Here is a 21,715-nt window from a genome sequence, read left to right as displayed (position 1 = left end):
GGAGGCCAGTAGTAGCTTATTTTAATAATCCAGGCTAGAGATGGTAGTAGCTTAGACCAGAGTGAGAAACAGTCTGATCCTAGATGTGTTTTGAATGTAGAGCTGACCAAATTTGCTGACTAATTGCATATTAGGCAAGAGAGACATCAAAGACAACTATGAAGTCTAGTGCCTGAGCAAGTGGAAGAATGAATGGAGTTGTATTCATTAATATTGAGAGTACTATAGGAGGAGCAGGTTTGGGATGATGACGGGAAATCTGGAGTTTAGTTTGAATATGTTAAGTCTGAGAGGCCTACACATCCTAGTGCAGTCAAGTAGGTATTAGAATGCTTGAGTCTGTAATACAGTGTAAAGGGCTAGCCTGAAGAGATACATGAGAATCATCAGCGTGCCAACTCAAGGAGGTGATACAATTGGCCAGACCTGATAAGAGGTGGGACTTCAGGGCCCAGGCTTGCTTGCTCATATCCCCAAGGCCCCTTGGACACACGCTTGGTGGCCTAACCCACTGGATATTCTAAATCATCAAGATAGAGATGGGGTCCTTAAATCTATGGTTTTAAAATGTTTTCTGAGTAATTCTGATATGCATCAGGATGACCACCACTAGTAAAAGCCTTTAGACAAGGATTTTGTTTTTTGGAGACTTAGGGGTTTCCATCTGAAACTTTGAGTCCCACAGGAAATTTGACGGAATGGGAAAGAGAATGGGTTTGGGAGTGGCTCAGACCTGAGCCTGAATCCAATCTTTGCCTGTTACTATGAGAACTTGGATAGGCTTTCCAGGCTCTCTGTGGTTCCATATCCTTTCTTTATAGATGCAGCCCATCCCTCTTTCTGCAAGTAGGAATAGTTGAACCACACCCACAGAGTTGTGAAGATTAAGGTAAATTGTTTATATAAAGCTCCTGGCTTAGAGTAGACACCAATTAAAAGCTAATCTCACCTGCCACATATAAAACCACTGGAAGAAAACTGTTCTTGAATTTTGTTTCATCTTCATTTGGGGCCAATTTTCTTCTGCTTCTTTCTGTTATCTAATGGCCTAGCCTTCAGGATTTCAGATGTTGTCAGATAAGTTGCTTTTCTTTACCCCCACCACCATCCTTTGAGCCCAAGACCAATTTGCTTGGTTGTCTGCTATACAACCACATGGATATTGTTATACTTTGTGTTTTTGCAGTTGAAGTACACACTTCCACGCTAAAATCTTCTCTTTGTCCTGCGTTCTTTATCTCACATTTGTATCATCACCTCCCACGTTTTCAGTCTAGAGACTAACACAGTGGTTCCCAACCTTGGCTGCCCATTAGAATCGCCTTTGGGATTTTAAAAACTGCCGTGTCCAGACCACATACCAAACCAATTACATCAGAATGTTTAGGAGTGAAATTTCTGAATCTGTTATTGATCTGTAACATACAAAAAGTACAACACATATATCGTAAGTATATTGCTCAATGAACTATTATAAACTGATACTTCTGTTTAAAGGTACATAGTTCAAGAAACTGAACATTGTCAACATCCCAAAAACTCCTTCCACAGATGCTAGCTGCCCTGACCTTTAATACTATACATTTTTATCTGTTTTGTAACTGAAATATGATCATAGAACCTGTATTCTTTTGATCTGGCTTATTTTGTTAATCTTTCTATTTGTTCTACTTCTTTCATTCTCATTACTCTGTAGAATTTCCCTTGTGAGAATGTAGCACAGTTTATTTGTCCATTTTCTCCACTGATGAGCATTTAGGTGTTTCCATTTTCTAGATACTTTGAGTAGCACAGTTTTGTACATGTCTGTTATGCATGTACACATTTCTGATGGATATACACCTAGAAGTGGAGTTACTGGGTTGCAGGGTGTGTGTCTGTTCAGCTGTAGTAAACACTACCAAATTGTTGTCCAGAATTTTCTACCAATTTATCCTCCTACCAACAGTATTTGAGAGTTCTGGTTGTTCCCAACTCTGAACACTTGATCTGTCTCTGTTTTGTATACTTTACTCAGATTCTCCAGGTACCTAGAATGGCCTTTCCCAGGTCTCTCCCTTTACGGTTCACTCTTTCAGAAAGCCCAGCTCGAGCATCACCTTTCATTAGCCTCCCCGGCCTTACTCTTTCAGTTGGAATTTGTTGCTGTGTCTTCAGCAGTGTAAATATTAATACATTACAGCCTTGCCCACACTCTGCCTTACAGCAGTGAGTGAGCGCTCTGACTCTCCAACCTGGATAATAAGCTTTTTAAGAGCAGAGGCTGCACCTCACTTATTTCAGAGTCTCCCTAGACATAGCACTTGCACATTATAGGTGCTTCATGAATATTTCTTTTGCTCACTTTATCACAGAGAAAATCTTGTAAAGATAGATTATTGGTAAATGACTATTCAACCAGGCAGTGAAACTTCACATTTCTTCTGTATAGGGAATGCATAATTGTTTCCAGTGTAAGCTACTTATTGATTTTAATCAATTTCATCTTTTTAAAACTCCTTCGTGTGGGACTCATGATTTATCTTGGGAGCTCTCTTTTTCGGGGAAAATAAAAGCCTTTTTTCTGATTCTGGGAGAGCATGTGATCACTTTTTGTCATCCTCACATAAAGCAGATTTTCATGGCGTAATTTAAGAAGGAAGTGCTTCCAAAGAGCCAGATTCCTAAGGGAAGATTGGAGTGAATGATGGCAAACCATATAGCTTTTTAGCCTACCTGAGAAGTGGAACTGTACTCTTCTGTACTTCATGAAATGGAGTCAGGAGAAATGAAAAGACTCAGTGGTAGCCTTGGAATCCTTAACATTTAATTAGTGTGAGGGAAAAGCAGGCCTGGTGCCAAGGAGACCTGCTCTCAAACCATCCTATGAGACCACAGAGTGAGTGGTGTGATCAGATTGTATCAGCAGCCTCTAGTGCCATTCCAAAGCACAGCGGGCGGTCATGGTACTTTTGAACAGGAAAGCTTTACCTAAGGGTTTGAAAAAATGATGTATACAGAAGCATTTTATAAAAAATTAAAACGTTTAAATGAAGTAATTCAGCACACAGTGGGGAAGAGCAAGGAAAAACTGGAACCCACAGGCACCTCTGCATCTTTCTGTCAGCCCCTCTAACTAATGCCAGCCTTCATAGTATTAGGGCTGCTGCTTCAACTTCACCTCCCAAATCTTGCACAACCTCACTTTGGACCAATTCTGACTTTTGTCCATGGAAACATGCAAGGAAGGGACTCTCGGCAGTGCAGTTCTCTGTGCAACCAAGTTGTCAGTAGAGCATTCCAGAACACACATTCAGACAGGGGAGCCTGGAAGGGGGAAAGAAAGAATATTTTCCCCAGTATCCAGTGCCTGTTGGGTTGTCTGTGCTGGTTTTTGCTGTTTATCATTGAACACTGATAACAGTCTTACAAACGAGAGATTTCTCAGGGATTCACAGCTAACTAGCAAGATTTATAGCCTGGATTTTTAGCTATGTCTGTATGCGCTCAAAGCTGATGTTCATTTTAATGGACTCTGCTGTTTTCCATGGAAAGCAAGACCTAGTGGTTTTCCTGTTTGTTTGTTAGGATTAGGAAATAAAAACTAAGATTTAGCAGAAGTACTGAGTTTATAGCATCCTCGGCTAGTTGCCACACTAGATAAGTAGCTGTAGGACAGACCAGGCAGCGACTCACATGGACACTGCTTTTAGGTCAGAGGAAAATAACTCAGGCAGGACTAGCAGAGCTTCCATTTTATTCTCAGCAGAGCTTAGACCTCCCTTTGGCTGTTCCCAGAATTAGAAAGCTCATCAGGGATGCTACAGATTATGCTTTAGAGTTGGGAGTTAAGATTGAGCCTCAACTGCCCCCATTTGTCTTCCTTAAAAGACAGCATAAATTTTAAGGTCAAAAAAGAAACTGCTCATTTTAGCAGAGGACAAAACAGTGGGGCCCTTTTGGGAATAGGTCAGCCTTTTATGGTCATCCTAATTTTACTTCCTGCTGTTTTTGTTCACCCAATACATTTCCTTTTGGGAATCACCTAGAAGTAGATTCATAAGAGTTTGAAGGAGAGGAGTTAGGTAGTTTAGAAGAGAAGGGACGTAGATCTCTAATGGCACATACAACTTGGTAAAGCAATCCAGGTTGACAGTATATAATAGGAATTTGAGTGCTTTAAATTTGTATTTTCCAAGCTCACTCTCAGTTTCTTAAAGTACTGCTTTAAACAGTCATTTAAAGACGATTATGTTAACATTTAAAGATGGTTAATTCGGAGGTCTGATGATATTTTTAATAACACAGAAGTTTCATTAACCCAAGATTCTTAATATGTAATAAATTTGTGAATGAATTTAAAAGCTAGTCTCTTCAGATATGTGGATTAATAGGCTTTTTAAAATCATTTGAAGTAGATAAACTAGTAGAAAACGGCTTTCTTCCTCCTTCTTATGAAAATATAGAACATATCCGAGATATTCTTAGTAAAAGAATAAAGCTCTTCATAATTGAACAACATTCAAAATGATGTATTTGAAAATCAGCCACAATGTATTAAACTGTTTAGAATTACTTACCTGGAGACAGCCCTTAATAGAGCCAAGATATAAGCACTTACCACATCCAGCTTTTATAAAAGGAATGCATCCTTAAATGTAAAATGGCCTGAATAGGATTTGTAGGGATTAACTCATGTGTCGTTTCATTACTCTGTTTCTCCTTTCCTTCTATTCATTCTGTGTGTTTTAGGTGTTGCTTATTTTGTTTGCACTGTTTTCATTTTATTCGTGCTGTCGTTCTTCAGTGTCCCCCTAGTACCATGATATCAGCCATGATAATATTTATCATACTTGTTGCCACTGTTTACCTTACTCCTCACTATATTGTGAGCACCTTGAGGGCCGGGACTGTGTCCTTCCTGGATCTCAGATATGGCTCACTGCAGAAAATAATGATATTGTTCCCTTAAAAATGATTCTGTGGCATTTTCTTTTTTTGAAAAAGAGACAGGCTCTTGCTGTGTCACCCAGAGTGGAGTGGCACCATCATAGCTCACTACCGCCTCAAACTCCTGGCCTTGAGCAATCTTTCCACATCAGCTTCCCTAGTAATTGAGACTACAGGTGGGCACCACCATACCCTGCTAACTTTTAAATTTTTTTGTAGAAGTGGGGTCTTGCTTTGTTGCCTTGCTGGTCTCAAACTCCTGGCCTCAAATGATCCTCCTGCCTTGGACACCAAAGGTGCTGGGATTATAGGCATGAGCCACCACACTTAGCCTGCATTTTCTATTTTTCAAACTTAACATATGATCCCTTTTATATGAAAAAGCAAATAAGAAGTGAATTTTATATTTTTCCAGTCACCACCAGCCTTTACATGTGCTGTTAGCCTGACCACTGCTACATACAGTTTGGTTCTAAACTTAAAGATACTTCCCTCCAGGAATCCTTTGCAATGCCCCTCCCCCACAGATGAGGACAGTGCCATATATCTGGGACTCTCCTCAATCCCCTGTCAAGGCACTTGGCATATATACTTCACTCTAATTAATTTTAAAATCGACTCTACCCTCAGTTCATTATAAACTTTGTGAAAGCAGGGACCATAATTGTCTTGCTCATTGTAATATCCCTGGGACAGGGTTGCAGGATGTCCTCTCCTGATAACTTTTCTCATCTCTATTCAATGCCTCTAAGACTCAAAGTTTAAATAAAAGGCTTATGAAATCAATGTCAAGATTGTCAGCCACTGAATGCTGGAAGTACCTTAAGCTGTGATTCTATCTGGGGTTTCCATGAAGATGGGATTTGGGGTATAGTCCTAGGTTAATGTGTAATCCCAACTCTAATTTTGAACCTGAGGAACCTAGGTATCCTAGCATCAATTAAGTCATAGGCTTTAACAATTTTTTTAATAAAGCTGTTTTTGCCACTGACACTGGAATTGCTTTCTAGGCAGCTTCTTTTATAAAAACGAAAGCAAAGAAAGAGAAATTGAAATGTTCTCTTTGAGGCACAAAACTAATTTTCTCTAGTTATGTGCTAGAGAAGTGATTAAGTCTTTTAAATGAACACAGTATTTTTGCTCTTCATGGGTCTGTTTACCATCAGAATCTTAGTTGAGAAATGATTTTGAAAATAGTTCTATTTCATACATGGTATAAGTGAAACAAGGCTAAGGCCCACTCTGCCAGAATTTACCATTGGTTCCTTACTTTAATCCTTAGACTCCTAGAATTGAACTATAAAACTAGAATAAAATTTAGAGATCATCGCATAATCCGAGAGTTTCTAAAAAGCTCTCCATGGAAGCACCCAGCTCCACAGAGTCACTGCAGGGGCCACCACAATGAAGGGAGGATGGGGAAGGGCACACAGCGATAGAATTTGAGCCTGTAATCCTGCTTCATCCAGAACAGTGTTGCTGTAATTCATTATAAGATCTTAAGGAAAAGGAAGAGTTTAGTGCTTTAAAAAAGTGATTGATTAGACTGACTGACGGAAGAACATTGGAGCATACTGAAGGTACACTTATCGGTAGCTGAGCTACTTTGTAGGCTGCTTTGAGACCTGATCCTCCATCCAGCCCTATTTCCGCAGTGTCACATTGCCTACTCTGAAAGCTTGTTCTCTCTTCACCTTCAGCTTCCAGAGCTAAGCTCAGCATGATCAACACCATGTCAAAAATCCGTGGCCAGGAGAAGGGGCCAGGCTATCCTCAGGCAGAGGCACTGCTGGCGGAGGCCATGCTCAAATTTGGAAGAGAGCTTGGAGATGATTGCAACTTCGGTAACAAGTGCTTCCTCACATTGTAATTCTTTCATTTGTCCATGGGGATTTTGGTGCTGGTAAGAAATTCTGTAGGGAATCGGTCAAATCATTTTATATTTTGGTTTTCAATTTTAGATCTTATACACATGGGCCAAAAATTTGTTTTCAGAATTATTTCATCCACTCTAATGTGATTTATCTTACAAGTTTTCTTCCCACCCCCCCACCATAAGACCTCAGTCTGTACAACAGCTTTGGTTGACATATCCAGATGCCTCCTCAGCACTTTCTGTTGGGTGTTTCTGGCAGTCATTGAGTATTAAAGCAGAGTGAGCAGGCACAGTCAGCATGATTCAAAGCCCTGCCTCATGGCCTTTTTCATAGATCTTTGCTCTCTTGTATATGGTACCTAGTCCTACTGCCCAAGGTGAGACATGATTTATTCCTTCACCCTGTCTCCCCCAACACTCAGCTACCACACCCAACATCTTCTGTTTTCACCCCCTTGTGATGTGGGATCTCCTTCCTGGTTGAACCCTGCTATTTCTGTTACTTGCTTTTGCTAATAGATTTGCCTTAAGCTAGTCCCATATTAGGGAAAGCTGGTACTTACAAGAGAGGGCAGGGAGCTTCCTAAATTGCTTCTTAAAGGAAAAAGTAACTGTTACATTCTTGATGAGAGGTATTTACCCTCTTAGGGGGCATTGAGTCTGTTGCCTGGAGTGAACTGAAGATACCTATTCTCTCCTGTCTGTTGTCTTTAGAAGACAAGTGGTAATCCTTTGGGTTTTCATCTGTGAAGGGCCCTGTTATTGCAAGTGCATTTCATGTTTATTCTGTAACATGAAAGAGCTTTATTCTCTCCTAGGCCCAGCACTTGGTGAGGTCGGGGAGGCCATGCGGGAACTGTCGGAGGTCAAAGACTCTTTGGACATAGAAGTGAAGCAGAACTTCATTGACCCTCTTCAGAATCTTCATGACAAAGATCTTAGGGAAATTCAAGTATGTGCAATGAGTCTTCTGGAAAGTGGGCAGTTGAAATCATACAGATGCAGATGCCTTTTTTCTTTAGAAAACATTTTTTAGCTTACCCTGTGTGTGGTCAGCTCTGGGCACGTTAATTACAAAACAACCCAGTAAGACATAATGAGAGAAACCAGAAATGTGAGACTTTTCAGCCTGTTATGACTGTGCCATTCATGAGGGGTGTCTCTGGCTTCTCTGTGTTTGATTTTCATATTGAATAGTTTTTTTCAGACTTCTTCTCCAGAGGATAATATTATTTATTATTAACAATTTTTTGTTTGTAAATTAACAAAATACACAGTTTTGTTAATCTATGGTTTGCTGGGGTGATTTCACCCACTAAAGTGTTAGTTGTACTGGTTGTTAGCTTAAATAAATAGTTATTCTATCACTTTATGAGCACATATTTTCATTTTTTTATTTTTTTCCAAGTCCAGAAATTAGATGCGTGCATATGTTTTTATATTAATATTTTCATATGGTTGTTAGGATTGAGGAAGAATACCAACTAGCCACTTTCTAAAACACGTAGAGCAGTTGAGCTATTTATAATAAATAAAGTTCATATGTCTTTGAGTGTGGAATGTTTGCTCACTTTTTTTTATCTAACACATATTTGTTGAGCTTTTTTGAAACTTTGTAAAATGGGTGTAAAATGGATTGCCATAACTTGAACTAGGGCCTCCTCCTCCTTATTCTAGCTTAAATCTCCTTTAACAGTACCATTTGCTCAAGATTATAGAGTTAGTAAGTGACAGACTCACCCTAAATCCAAAATAGAACTCTGACTCCAATGCTGTACCCTGTAGCTAACTGTAAATTCAAATGTTTAAAAAAGAAGGTTCCTTCCAAATGAACATTTAGTTTGGATCAGGGTATGGACTGAGGGGCAGGGGATGCAGTATGAGGGAAGGTCTAGAATATTATTCTTCCTCCTTTCCTTTTCATTTTTTTAACCACTCACTACTTTGTTTTCATTTCCTTTCATTCTGCTCCATACATACCTAGTAACAAGGGAAAATCCAGGATTTTCCTTCATCCATTAGTAGTGAAAGACTAGCTATCGGGGAAAAAAAATACTTTTTAGCTTTGGAAAACTACTTTGTTACCTGGTCACTAGAGATGATGGGTGGAGCCTGGGCAGCCGTCTACTAGGGATGGTGCAAGGAGGGGATTGAAGCTCGGCATGGAGCATTAGATATAATCCCTTCGAAGGTTCCTTCCAAGTGAGACTTTGTTCTTGAGTTCAATTATATGTCAAGTGGGAGGCTTAAACTAAATCACTGGATTTAGTTTCTCTGGTGACAGCTGCATCAGTCAGCTGAGGCAAGTGTTAAGATGTAGATACCTAGGCCCCCACCCTAGATATTGATTCAAGAGCTCAGGAATCCATATTGTGATGAGCAACTTATGTGATTCTAACAGACTGGATGATTTGAAAAGCAAGAATGCCATTTCTATCTCACTTAATTTCAAGGAGAGTATTTTTCCTCTGGCTTCTCATGAGATACCATTTCTCTTGAAGATAGGGACTGTGGGGCCTGTGAGTGTGTCCTTTCATTGTGTGTAGGACATGTGCATTCCTTCTCTGTTTCTGTCATGGGCTGGAAAGGCTTAGTCCAGCTTGCCTTTGGCCTCACAAGGCCAGAAAATAAAGGGCACTGACATTTCCTATAATTTATCTTTTATTCTTAATTATTTTTAAAGATATTCCCCCATATTTAGCCTTTGAAAGCCTTGGCCCCATTGTTGCATGTTTCTTTATTTCTCTGGTGATTGTTGTATTTTAAAACTTAGTCTATCTTAATTTGGAAGTTAATGGACGTGATGGAGAAGTGAGCTCAAATAAGCCTTTTCCATCCTATGGAAAAGCCCTTTCAAAGCCTATTCCTGCCCTTGACTTTCTCAGCATCATCTAAAGAAGTTGGAGGGTCGACGCCTGGATTTTGATTATAAGAAGAAACGACAAGGCAAGATTCCAGATGAAGAGCTTCGTCAAGCTCTAGAGAAATTTGATGAGTCTAAGGAAATTGCTGAGTCAAGCATGTTCAATCTCTTGGAGATGGATGTAAGTGACTCCTGTGGTTTTCAATCTAATCTTATCATCGAGGCACAACATTAATGTGTTAGAGGCCATAACCCTTAAAAGCATTAATATCTGATTACACTATGTGATAAGAACTTCAGTAGATAGGTATTTCTTTTAAATAATTGTCAGTGATAAAGTAGACTGAGAAATAGAAAAGTTTTTTTCTGCATTCCTGTAGTTTGATTTAACTAGATTCTCATCTAATGAATCTTGAAGTACAGATACTCCTTAACTTATGATGGGGTTAAAGTCTTTAATATATCATGTAATTTATTGAACAGTGAATTAAAAGTAAAAAACAGAATGGTTGTATGGGTACTTGAAGTATGGTTTCTACTGGGTGCATATCAATTTTGCACCATTGTAAAGCCTACAAATCGTTAAGTCAGGGACCATCTCACTTATCAATCGTAGGAAGATAAAGGATATTTCTGATGATCTATATGTAAATTCAATAGAGCCCTGAGAACTCAGTTGTGGAGCAGGGGGCATCAGTAGTACTGGTGCAAGTCCCAGCGTCCAAAGGCCGGAAAGCCTAGAGCTGTGACATCCAAAGACAGGAGTGTATGGGTGTCCCTTCCCTAGAAGAGAGAGAGAACAAATTTGCCTTTCCTCTGCTTTTTGTTCTATCTGGGTCCTGAGCTGAATGGATGGTGTCCACCCCCATAGGGAAGGGCAGCTCTTCCTTATTTAGTCTACTGAGTGAATGCCAGTCTCTTCTGGAAACACCGTAACAGACACACCCAGAAATAATGCTTTACCAGCTATCTGAGGATCCCTTAATCTAGTCAAGTTGTCACCTAAAATTAACCATCACATTGCCTTCTTGCCTTACTCCTGACTGTGGCAGGGGAAGCATGTTGAACATATCCAGACTTTCCTACCACCTGGAGACAGTGTAGGTTTTTGTTTATGTAAAATAACTTGTGTCCACTTAACTCCTCGAGAGGAATACTGTGGGCATGAGGGGTGCTCCAAATCACAGTGCTCCTTCCTTGCAACACAGCATCCCTCCCCATCCCCAAATTCATGGGACAACACTGCCTCTGTTGACTTGGAGGCTGCTACCCAGCTGGATCATAATGTGAAACATAAAATCAAGAGAAATCAAGCTTAGAATATTAGAGCAGGAATGAACTCAAGATGTCACTTGATTTAACCCTTTTACATTACAGACAAGGCTCAGAGAGCACAGATTTTCTGTCATACCTTGTCGCCTCTCGGGTACATTATGTGAGATATTGTCACATTTTTATTAACAGTACCAATATTAACAGCCTGAAAAGTATAGGGAACAAAGAGTCCTTTGACCAGTGTACCTTCTTTTCTATAGGAAATCAATAAAAGAAGTCAAATCCCAGATACAAGACTGTAGCTAAGCATGAGACTCTTTAGAGCTATGTGGTCTTCCTGAGGGTTACCCGTGTTGCTTCTCATTGTGCTGATATGCGTGATTCTAAGCATAAGGATGCTTTCTTTTATCCTTGATGGATTTGAAACCTGCAGAACTATCTATCTTAGTTGGCTTATCACACAGTCATCAGCACCACCAACCAGGGGCTGTGTGTTGAGGTCAGCCCTGTTGTATGTATGAAACAGTAGTGGCTGCTTAAGGATGGTAACGTGTAAACTAAGGCATGATTTTCCCATCAATCTGCAGATTGAACAAGTGAGCCAGCTCTCTGCACTTGTGCAAGCTCAGCTGGAATACCACAAGCAGGCAGTCCAGATCCTGCAGCAGGTCACGGTCAGACTCGAAGAAAGGTATTCTACAGTTCCCTGCATTTCACATTTGCATTTTATTGCTATAAAATGATGTATAAAGAAATGGAAATCATAGAATACATTTGGAGACAAACGTCTGCCAAAATTCCTGCTTATCCTACACAGGCGCCTTGTGGATTGTTTTGATTTTATTTTTTCTTGTGCTTTGTTTTACATTGTCTGTTGAATCTAATTTTCTGTTTATGAGAGATCGATACTTGGATTATATTTTGGCTGCCACAGGTGGAACACCAGGATGCTACTGCTGATAATGGATGCCATTTGCTGAGCAGTTATTCCATGTGGGTACTGGATACATATCATCATCAATCTTGTAACAGCCCTGTAACCTAAGTGTTTTTAGCCTCGACTAACAGATGAGTAAACTGAGGCTAAGAGAGGTGAAGTAACTAGCCCAGGGTCACTCAGTGGTACGAGTGGAGTTCACAGCCAGCCATAACCTGTTTGAAACACTTGTTTCTTTTCACATCTTGTGTTTCTCTGAATGGTGGTCAAGTCCTCTGCCATCAGAGAGAGCTGCTTTCACCTCGTTAGATGTACCTCACAGCAGGGCTATAGTAGTAGGAAACTACCCTGTGAATGTGGCTCTGTGGAGTTGTGGGGCACAGCCTGTGTGGCTGTATACCAGTGGCCCTGTGTTATAATGTGTGTGATTTTAATTTAGCTAGATTAAACAGGATGATTTTGCTGAACATGTATACCTCAAAAGGTCACCTCAGCAGGCTTTTTTCTTAGGCCACATGGCCAGATTAGACTCTCACAGCTGATCACATGGCTGCCTGCATGAAGAAGAGACCAATCATACGATTCCACACCTGTTTTCATTGTTTTCCCTCAGGCTGATCTCATCTCAGTATTTTCTTTGATTCATGGTTTAATTGAGCATTTTCCTTCGGCACATCCTTGTGGAAATTTACGTAATGCTGAATCCTCCAGAAAGGTTTTAAAACCATATACTTCAAAATACTAAAGAAATATTATGTGTCTTTGTAATGTCTCTTGAGCATGAAGGGAGCCCTTTCCTTTTTTTCCTCTGAAATAAGTTCAAAGTCAGTATCATTCTACAGTTACCATACCCTAAACCCTCACCCTCCCTTGCAAATCTCTTACATACTTTGTTTATTGAATAACTGAAACTGTGGAAAATATTTATGGTTATGTAGAAGACAATTATTAGCCATACCTTTCCAATTTCCTTCTGTCTTCCCTCTTTCCTTTCCTCCTCCCTATATCTCAAACTGCTCATTCTTCTAAGAGCACACAGTGTATTTCCTCCTTCCCTCTGTCCAAACCTTCTCATGTTCTGAATAGAATAGGTCCCTTTCACATTTTCATCTGGAAACAACTCCTGTGTATCTTTTAGTTCTTTCCTTAAACCTCCTCCAGCTTCCTTATGGAGAGAGAGACTCCTTCCCACCTTCACCCCAAACCACACCCCTGTGTTCCTGTGGCACTTTGTAGATATCTCTGACAGTGCTTACTAAAATTTATGGTAATCAGTTGTTTGTGTTCTGTCTCCCTTACAGACCATAATCTGTTTGTGTCTTTTTTAAAATTGAAAAAATTGTGGGTACATAGGTGTATATATTTATGGGATTCATGAGGTGTTTTGATAGAGGCATGCAATGCATAATAATGATATCATGGAGAATGGGGTATGCATCCCCTCAAGCATTTATCCTTTGTGTACAAGAACTGTGTTTTAATTCATTTTTGTGTTCCTGGTACCTAGCACAGTGCATATTTGGATAAAGGACTCTGAATAAATGAGAGAGGAAGTGAGGGATTGAGAGAGAGAATGAAGACAGTGAGGACATGGCCCCATAAAGGGACATCACCAAAAACTCAGACATACACATACAAGAAAACTAAGGGTCCTTTTTTGATTTCCCACACTTCATCATGGTAGCATGGTGGGTGACCGAAGCATTTCCTGAATCTTTATATTTGCTTTTCATTTTACTTCTTAACTGGCTACATAACCTTTCCACCACTTTTCTTTTTACTGCAGAATAAGACAGGCTTCATCTCAGCCTAGAAGGGAATATCAACCTAAACCACGAATGAGCCTGGAGTTTCCAACTGGAGACAGTACTCAGCCCAATGGGGGTCTCTCCCACACAGGCACTCCCAAACCTTCAGGTAAGAGCTGAGACTGCAGATCCTATTGCATAGGCCTTGGCATATCCATTGGCACTCTTCCAGAAATTTTAGGAATAGTCCAATCTGGCTGCATAGGAAATATGCAGTAATACTTTTCTTATGGAGTGGTTTGTCAGGTAGAAACTCTGTTAAAGGAATCCTTTTGTCTTTTTTTCATTTACCTTTTCTTTCCTTCCTTCTCATTCTTCTCTATAAAACTTTCTTTGTATATCCCATTTTCTCTGTCAATCATCAGCACACATGAACACATTTTATTTTGACCCTCCTTTGTGGTTGTAAATCGCCTTTCCTTGTCAGTTTTGTCTGCGAGTGTCATCTTTTCTCCTGCCTGTTCGCTCTGAATCCAGCCTGTATGACAGTGAATGCCCCAGGACAGTTTGTCCCCATATGCATTCACATATAACCCACAGACAGCAAGCGGCTCCAGAAATGTGCTGATGAGCTGGATTTCTTGAGTCACAGAAGCGTATGGTTAAATATATTTGCAGAAGAAGATATTTTGAAACTCGACACTTGCTGGGTTTTCTTTCCCATGCTCACCTCTGATCACTTTATCATACTGTGGCACTGGGGTTGATATAATAAAAGCTAGATGACATTTTATCTCAGGAATATCCATGCATACCTAGCAGAGCATTCTTTACCTTGTCACACTTGCTCTCCACTCCTACACACAGATTACACAACAGCCTGTGCTGGAGACATTTTCAACCTCCACATTTGCTTGTTTGAAGTGGGAACTGTCTTATACTGGATGTGGATGTTAGAGATAGGCAGCTTTCTTTTATTTTTCCTGTATCCCCAGTGCTTGATGTTCTACTGTAGAAAACTTTTTATAAGATGCTCTCAGGAGACTTATTAAGAAAAAAAGTGAGGTCTGAGCTGGCAGGTGGCGCTCTCTGTCCTTTGCGCTCAGCACTTCAGGGCATGACATAAGCAGCTGTGGCTCCTGGAGCTGGCCACCAGGACTAGTCACAGAAATTGTGTATAGCTGTGCTTCTCCCCGTCTGAAAACCAACCATATATTGCACTTTTCATCTGGAGAGACTCAGTAATTTGCTTCTTTCTCTAAATAAAAAAATAAATCACATTGTTTCCTTTCCGGCCACCTAGATGGCATGGGAGCTGTGTGCACTTGTCTGAGTCTGTATCTACATGTGTATGTATGTAATATTAATACAGTGGGTCATTTGGAATAGATCCCTCTTAAGATATGATTTCATCCTTCATTATTTTACTCAAGGTGGAGTACATTATTTTTGTATGCCATAGCTCCAGTGCACTGCATATATTTATATGTGCAACAGTTTACCTTACCAAGTATAAATTCCATAATTTTTTACATAATCTCAGTAGCCACAGTACTAATGTGAAGTTAAGTCCTACTGTTACATCCAATTTCAGACAGTGAAACTGAGAGTGAAGTACCATGTGCAAGGTCACAGAAAGTAAAAACTGGAACTCAGCGTTTTATATTATCCTGTTTTCACCACATTACAGCAGTTTTCCAGAGGCTGGGGTTATCATTTTAAAGAGTGATAACCGAAATGTTACTCAAAAGCATTCTCCATGTAATTCACCATACTTTTTCAGATATGCAAAGGTTTTAAAGTGCTCAGATGAGAGAATTCTTGCCATGCTGTGTTATTAATCTACATCATTATAGTCTTCTTAAGTCATTGTCCCTCCTATTTCTGGGCATTGTCACGAAGGCAAACTATAGTGAACTGTGTTGTTTGTATCACAAGAATAGATGTCACTGCTTTTCATACTGGAAACAGAAACAGGAATATACAGCAACTTCCGAAGGTCCGAGAAAGCTTCTGAGTACTGGTAGAGGGCAAGATGCCCAGTGCAGTGGACACTAAGGTCCAGTAGTAAGGAGAAGCTTCAACAGGAAGAGGAATGAGGGAGGAAAGACAGGGAGCAGCAAGCCAGGTGGGTACAGCAGGCAGCAGATTCTGTGAGTTAAATACCCCTTATCCTTTTGTGTTCTTCTCTTCTCTCCTGCTCTTACTCCCAGGTGTCCAAATGGATCAGCCCTGCTGCCGAGCTCTGTACGACTTTGAACCTGAAAATGAAGGGGAGTTGGGATTTAAAGAGGGCGATATCATCACACTCACTAACCAAATTGATGAGAACTGGTATGAGGGGATGCTGCATGGCCATTCAGGCTTCTTCCCCATCAATTATGTGGAAATTCTGGTTGCCCTGCCCCATTAGGATGTTATGCTGGCTGGCTCGCCTCCTCTTGACCCAGATAGTTACGGTTAACCACTGCTTTGGCAATGCTGCTTATAACACATCCCAAGTGCAGGCCGCAGTGGTCCACATCATCCAGCCCCACCAAGTGACTTTGGTTGACTTGTGGACTCCCACAGGAGTCATGGTGATGGATGATATCCTCTTAGCCTGGTGGGCATGGCATGTGCTTTTTAAAACATCATCTGAGACCAGCCAGTAGTCACAGAACTGCTGTTTACACAGTTCTCAGGAGGCTGTGGTTTCTTAGAATATGACCATGAGCCATTTCACAGAAAATCCATCCCACTGAAGATATTGTCTATCACCCCAGGGGCCATCTGAAGGTCTCTTTGCATTTCTCCATGCAAAGAGGAGAAAGCTTTTGCTTTCACACTGTCCCTTCCCAAATATGTGAGTCATGGAATTGTCAAAGTAAGCCTTCCCTCACCAGCAAATTGTCTCCTGATCTGAATGAATTTGTCTCTTAATGCATCCATACAAAAGTGTTAATTGTGGGTTCAAAGCATTCTCTGCAAATAGGCATCTCAGCTCCTCACACTTACGGCTATTTCTGAGGTATAGCCAGTTTTCTTCCTTCCTTGCTATTAAAGCCAGAGTGGTAATTCCAAATTATTTTTTCAGTAAGACAGTTAATCAGCATTATTGTGAGAGAGACTGAAAAGAAATTCTCCGTTATGAGGAATTGGGAAGAAGTCTGGTATCCAAGCTTAAATTTCTTGCTGTACAGAAACTATGTATGTATTTAGGCTATTTCTGAAGGGCACAGGGAAGGGGGAACAAATATCTTCACTTCAGTTTTATTTGTGAATTACATGTTTCATGAATCCATTTGGCACAGAGACACAAGGAAGAACACACTAGTAACCATCTTTCCACTAGTTCATAGACTGAGAAACAGTAAATACCTTTCCTTTCCACTTTTACCCTGTGTTCTTTGAACATCATTTGTGCAGATTCTGCCCTCAATGAGGACCAAATAAAGATGATTTTTGTGCTTAGCAGTTTAAGGTATATGGCTGCATATGCAAAACTCTTTCCCAATTCAGTCGCTACTTTTACTTCTGCCCCTTCTATCCATCATCTTCATTTTGTGTGTACAGTGCTGTGTGTAAGCTTATCAGTGTGTTTTTTTTATTTGTATCAGTCATGAAAGTCCTGTTAGGTATCCAGAGTTCTATTTATCTAGCTGTACAGACTCTTTCAGAGGTTTAACGTGCTGCTTCTGATGTGCCACCTGCAGTAGTGGATCATGTGGAGTGAAAGGCAAATCTTACTGCTTAATGTATAAACTCTCACCACAGGAAGCATCGCTGTTTCCAATAAATATTGCTGAAGACAGAACCAAAGGCTCTGCTCCTTCATTTTGTGTCAGTTCTTTGGGTCTAACAATGGGTGGATGGGGGCTGGTTTCAGTCTCCATTGCTTTCTCATGCAGCCAAACAAGACCTGGCTCCAACTTCATATCTGTCTCTTTATACGTAGGAAAAGTTTCAGCAGCAAGGAAGTAGCTAGCCTGGACATGGGGACCTTCCTGGTAACCCCAGGAAAGAGGAGAATTTGGGAGAGAAGAAAGTAAGGAGAATTAGGTCTCATAGATGTTAAATGATGTATTGCTAAAAGTAGTATCATCTGAAGAATATAATGTTAGGAAGAGGAAATAAAATATATCTCTTCAAGTAGCCTCTTATTTTCTTTCATAATTGAAGATAAAGAAATAGACATGGAAATATAGTTTGATCGAAAGCCAGTATTAGGCCAGGTGCAGTGGCTCACACCTGTAATCCCAGCACTTTGAGAGGCCAATGCAGGTGGATCAACTGAGATCAGGAGTTCGAGACCAGCCTGGCCAACATGGAAAAATCTCATCTCTGCTAAAAATACAAAAATCAGCTGGACGTGGTGGTGCATGCCTGTAATCCCAGCTACTCAGAAGACTGAGGCACGAGAATCACTTGAACCTGGGAGGCAGAGGTTGCAGTAAGCCGAGATCACGCCACAGCACTCCAGCCTAGGGTGACAGAGTAAGAAGACACTGCCTCCAAAAAAAAAAAAAAAAAAAAAAAAAAAAAAGGCCAGTATTATTTTCTCTTGATGTATATGTTTGGGGTGTAGGTGGGAATAAGGGAGCAGCAGGGCACACAGAATGTGTATTTTCTGAGTTCCTAGGAAAATAAACATGTTCTTTGTGTATTAGGGGCCGTTTCTATTATTTTGTGCTAAGGCCAATAGTCCACATTTTCTAATCTAACATGAATAGTTGTAATTAAATATACTAAGTTTCTATTAGTCCATTTTCATACTTCTATGAAGAAATACCCGAGACTGGGTAATTTATAAAGAGGTTTAATGGACTCGCAGTTCCACATGGCTGGGGAGGCCTCACAATCATGTGGAAGGTGAAGGAGGAACAAAGTTACGTCTTATATGGTGACAGGCAAGAGAGTGTGTGCAGGGAAATTGCCTTTTATGAAACCATCAGATCTCATGAGAGACTTATTCACTATCATGAGAACAGCATGGGAAAACCCACCCCCATGATTCAATTACCAGTTACCTCCCACCTGGTCCTTCCCACAACATGTGGGGATTATGGGAACTACAATTGAAGATGAGATTTGTGTGGAGACACAGCCAAACGATATCAAAGTTCTATAGGTGAACTAGTCTAACGTGAAAATATTTTTTTCTAGCTGTATGAATTCTAGAGTATTACAGATCAATTCTCTGAAACAATTTTAAGAAAGAATCCAAAGATAAACTATTAGAAAAATCAGTGAATTTAATAGGATCACTAGATATGAGGAATATACAAAAATCTATTTCTGTATATCAATAGCAATCAGAAAAAATGCAGTTTAAAAAAATGTCTTCACAAAGCCATCAGAAATCAAAACTGGCTGGGTGCGGTGGCTCATGCCTGTAATCCCAGCACTTTGGGAGGCCGAGGCGGGTGGATCACGAGGTCAGGAGATCGAGACCATCCTTGCTAACACGGTGAAACCCTATCTGTACTAAAAATACAAAAAATTAGCCAGGTGTGGTGGCGAGTGCCTGCAGTCGCAGCTACTCAGGAGGCTGAGGTAGGAGAATGGCCTGAACCCAGGAGGCGGAGCTTGCAGTGAGCCAAGATCACACCACTACACTCCAGCCTGGGTGACAGAGCGAGACTCCGTCTCAAAAAAAAAAAAAAAAAAAAAAAAAAAATCAAAACCATAGATACAAATCTAGCAAGATTGTACATGATCTCTGCATAGAAAATTATGGAACATATTTGAGAAAGTAATTGAAAGATATTCTGTGTTTTTAGATTGGAAAACTCAGTCTTGTAAAGGTGTCATTTTCCTCCAAATCTAGCTGTTTATTAAGTGCGATTTCAACCAAAAATCTCAGGAAGTTTGTTTCCATGTGTTCGAGAACTGACAAGTTCAACTTTTAAGCCTGTCATAAAATTTTTGTGGAAAAGCAAGAAGATGTTTTTTTCTCAAAGAAGAACAAAGTTGGAGGACTAACTCTTTCTAGATATAAAACATTCAAAAGTTACAGTAATTAAGGTAGTATGGTTTTGATACAACGATAGCAGAATAGATGGTCTATACAGAACAGCAAGTCCAGAAAGAGACATAGATGCATTCGACCGTATTTGAAGGAAAAGCATTCCATTATGTTTAATGTGATGCACTCATATCAACTGAACCTTTTTAATATTAGTTCCATAACCCCAAAGTGAAAACAGCAAGACTTTGTGCCAAATACAGTAATCTCACTATGAGTCAATGTCACATGAAACAAGTGTCATGACCACGGATTCCAGGAAGAACTTACTCTTGATTTAAGGAAGACTTTTGGAGACCATTACTAATGCACTCACCAGATACAAGACTGTTTGAATTCTTTATTTTTATTGAGGTATAGTTAATACCTTAGTACAAAACCTTACATATGGAAATTACTCAGTGGACCACCACTAGAAGTTGAACTTGCCAGAAAGCACTTGTTCTTCTAAGTCAAATCATTGGAACAAACTGCCTGAAGTGGAAACAGAAGCAGAATTAAACTGAACTAAAATGATTAATAAATTCAGTGGGGCAATAGGTCTACTAGGTTTAATAGGTCTTAGAAAACTCAAGGAGTATAGTTATTTTCACGTAGTTTCTCTTTGCCGTAAATCAGTAGACAATAAGAATGATATGACCTAGAATGGAAGTTTCCCTGGGGCTGTGTATAGTACACAACATATATTCCGGAACGTGCCAAGTCCTGTTCTGCATACATTATTTAGGAAATTGAGATTAGCCCAACACTCCATTTTCAAGATAGCTTCTAGTGTTCTGGATGAAACTATTAATATGTGGGCACTTTTATTTTCTTTCGCTGAGATCCCGGGAAACAGTATGTGGGCACTTTTAAAGCCTGTTTCATTAGCCAGATTAAGAACTACTGCTAAACATGCAGACTGCCTTCCATCCCACGGGGATGGGGAAGTGATGAAGGAGGGACGTTATGCTGAAGAAGGAGGCAGACAGCTGCCATTAGAACTCTGGGTGGTGGTTGGTGGAAGAGACTTAGAGTGCTGCAAGGCCATACCAGCAATTTCTAGGCCCAGCTTTTGGGGACTAGTTATGAGCCCCTTGGTTAAAGGGGCTGTCAAGGAAAAGAACAAAGCTATTTTTTAAGGACCCATTGAATGCTAACCGCTTACAGGTCAGGCAGTTGAATGTTACTCTGCTATCATGTATGCCTAAGTGGCGGCAGCCTTCCACTTAAGGGCAGGAGACAACTGTGATTCTTGACAGCAGGGGAGCAGGCTGTCAGCTTCGGGAGCAAAAGAATGGAGCACAGCATCTCACTACCACTTTTTGAAAAGGAAACTGAATATGATGATTTGCTAGTTTGGGAAAAGGCCAAAGAATCCATTTTTAAAAAGCTCTGTCAGTGATTTTTATGTGCATCCTTTATCAAAACATCTGCCTCCAGGACTCATGGAGATAAGAAATCAAGAACCTAGAGTTTCTTAAGCTTACCTGATAATAAGAGTCACCTGGAGATAACTGTACAAATTGGATTTCCAGGTTCTCATTACAGCTGCTCAGAATCAGAACTGCCCATAGAGGGGCCTCAGCAAGTGGTATTTACCATTGAAAGATTTAGGAAAAAATCTACAGGGCATCTAAAACTGATATGCACTTTATCACCTGGGTCTTGTTAAAACATGCCTGGCCTCCATCTCCAGATGTTCTCGTTCAGAATGTCTGGAGTGGGGCCCAAGAATGTGCATTTCTAACAAGCTCCATAGAGATATTGCCAGTCCCTGGACCACACTTGAAGTAGTGCTGCTCTACCAAATAAACTTAGGAAGAGCCCTGCCTTTGGTGTTGCCTTTGGCCCTGCCTTTGGTGTTGAGAATGATCAGAAAACAGACATATTCAGTCATTTTCCTCAACTGAAATGTTCTTTGGGCTCACACACTGAATAAAACTTTTGTGGAGAATGATGGCTTAGGGAAATCCAGGCATTTTTTGCAGACCCAAGAAGTCCCACTTGAGTTGTGCCCCGGTAGCCTCTTAAACATGCCCTCGAGGGTCAGCATCAGGTTTTTTAGCAAGCTTCCCAAGCAACTCTCCCATTCACGCAA

At 40.4% G+C, this 21,715-nt stretch overlaps 1 protein-coding gene across 1 annotated transcript in view; it reads left to right on the top strand.

The window, feature by feature from the left end:
* Positions 1-17,424, top strand: part of SH3GL2 (SH3 domain containing GRB2 like 2, endophilin A1) — a 227,164-nt gene extending 209,740 nt beyond the window's left edge. The window contains exons 4-9 of the mRNA XM_024252567.3: positions 6,630-6,773; positions 7,624-7,757; positions 9,691-9,849; positions 11,531-11,634; positions 13,667-13,797; positions 15,842-17,424. Of these exons, the coding sequence (XP_024108335.1) occupies positions 6,630-6,773; positions 7,624-7,757; positions 9,691-9,849; positions 11,531-11,634; positions 13,667-13,797; positions 15,842-16,041 (872 nt within the window). The 3' untranslated portion in view covers positions 16,042-17,424. The remainder of the gene's footprint in view (positions 1-6,629; positions 6,774-7,623; positions 7,758-9,690; positions 9,850-11,530; positions 11,635-13,666; positions 13,798-15,841) is intronic.
* The last annotated feature ends 4,291 nt before the right edge of the window (positions 17,425-21,715 follow it).

Source organism: Pongo abelii, chromosome 13 (genome assembly GCF_028885655.2).
Source record: "Pongo abelii isolate AG06213 chromosome 13, NHGRI_mPonAbe1-v2.0_pri, whole genome shotgun sequence".
In the NCBI taxonomy this organism is placed as follows: domain Eukaryota; kingdom Metazoa; phylum Chordata; class Mammalia; order Primates; family Hominidae; genus Pongo; species Pongo abelii.
Note: the sequence above shows the minus strand (reverse complement) of the source record. Positions and strands in the feature narration are given on the sequence as shown.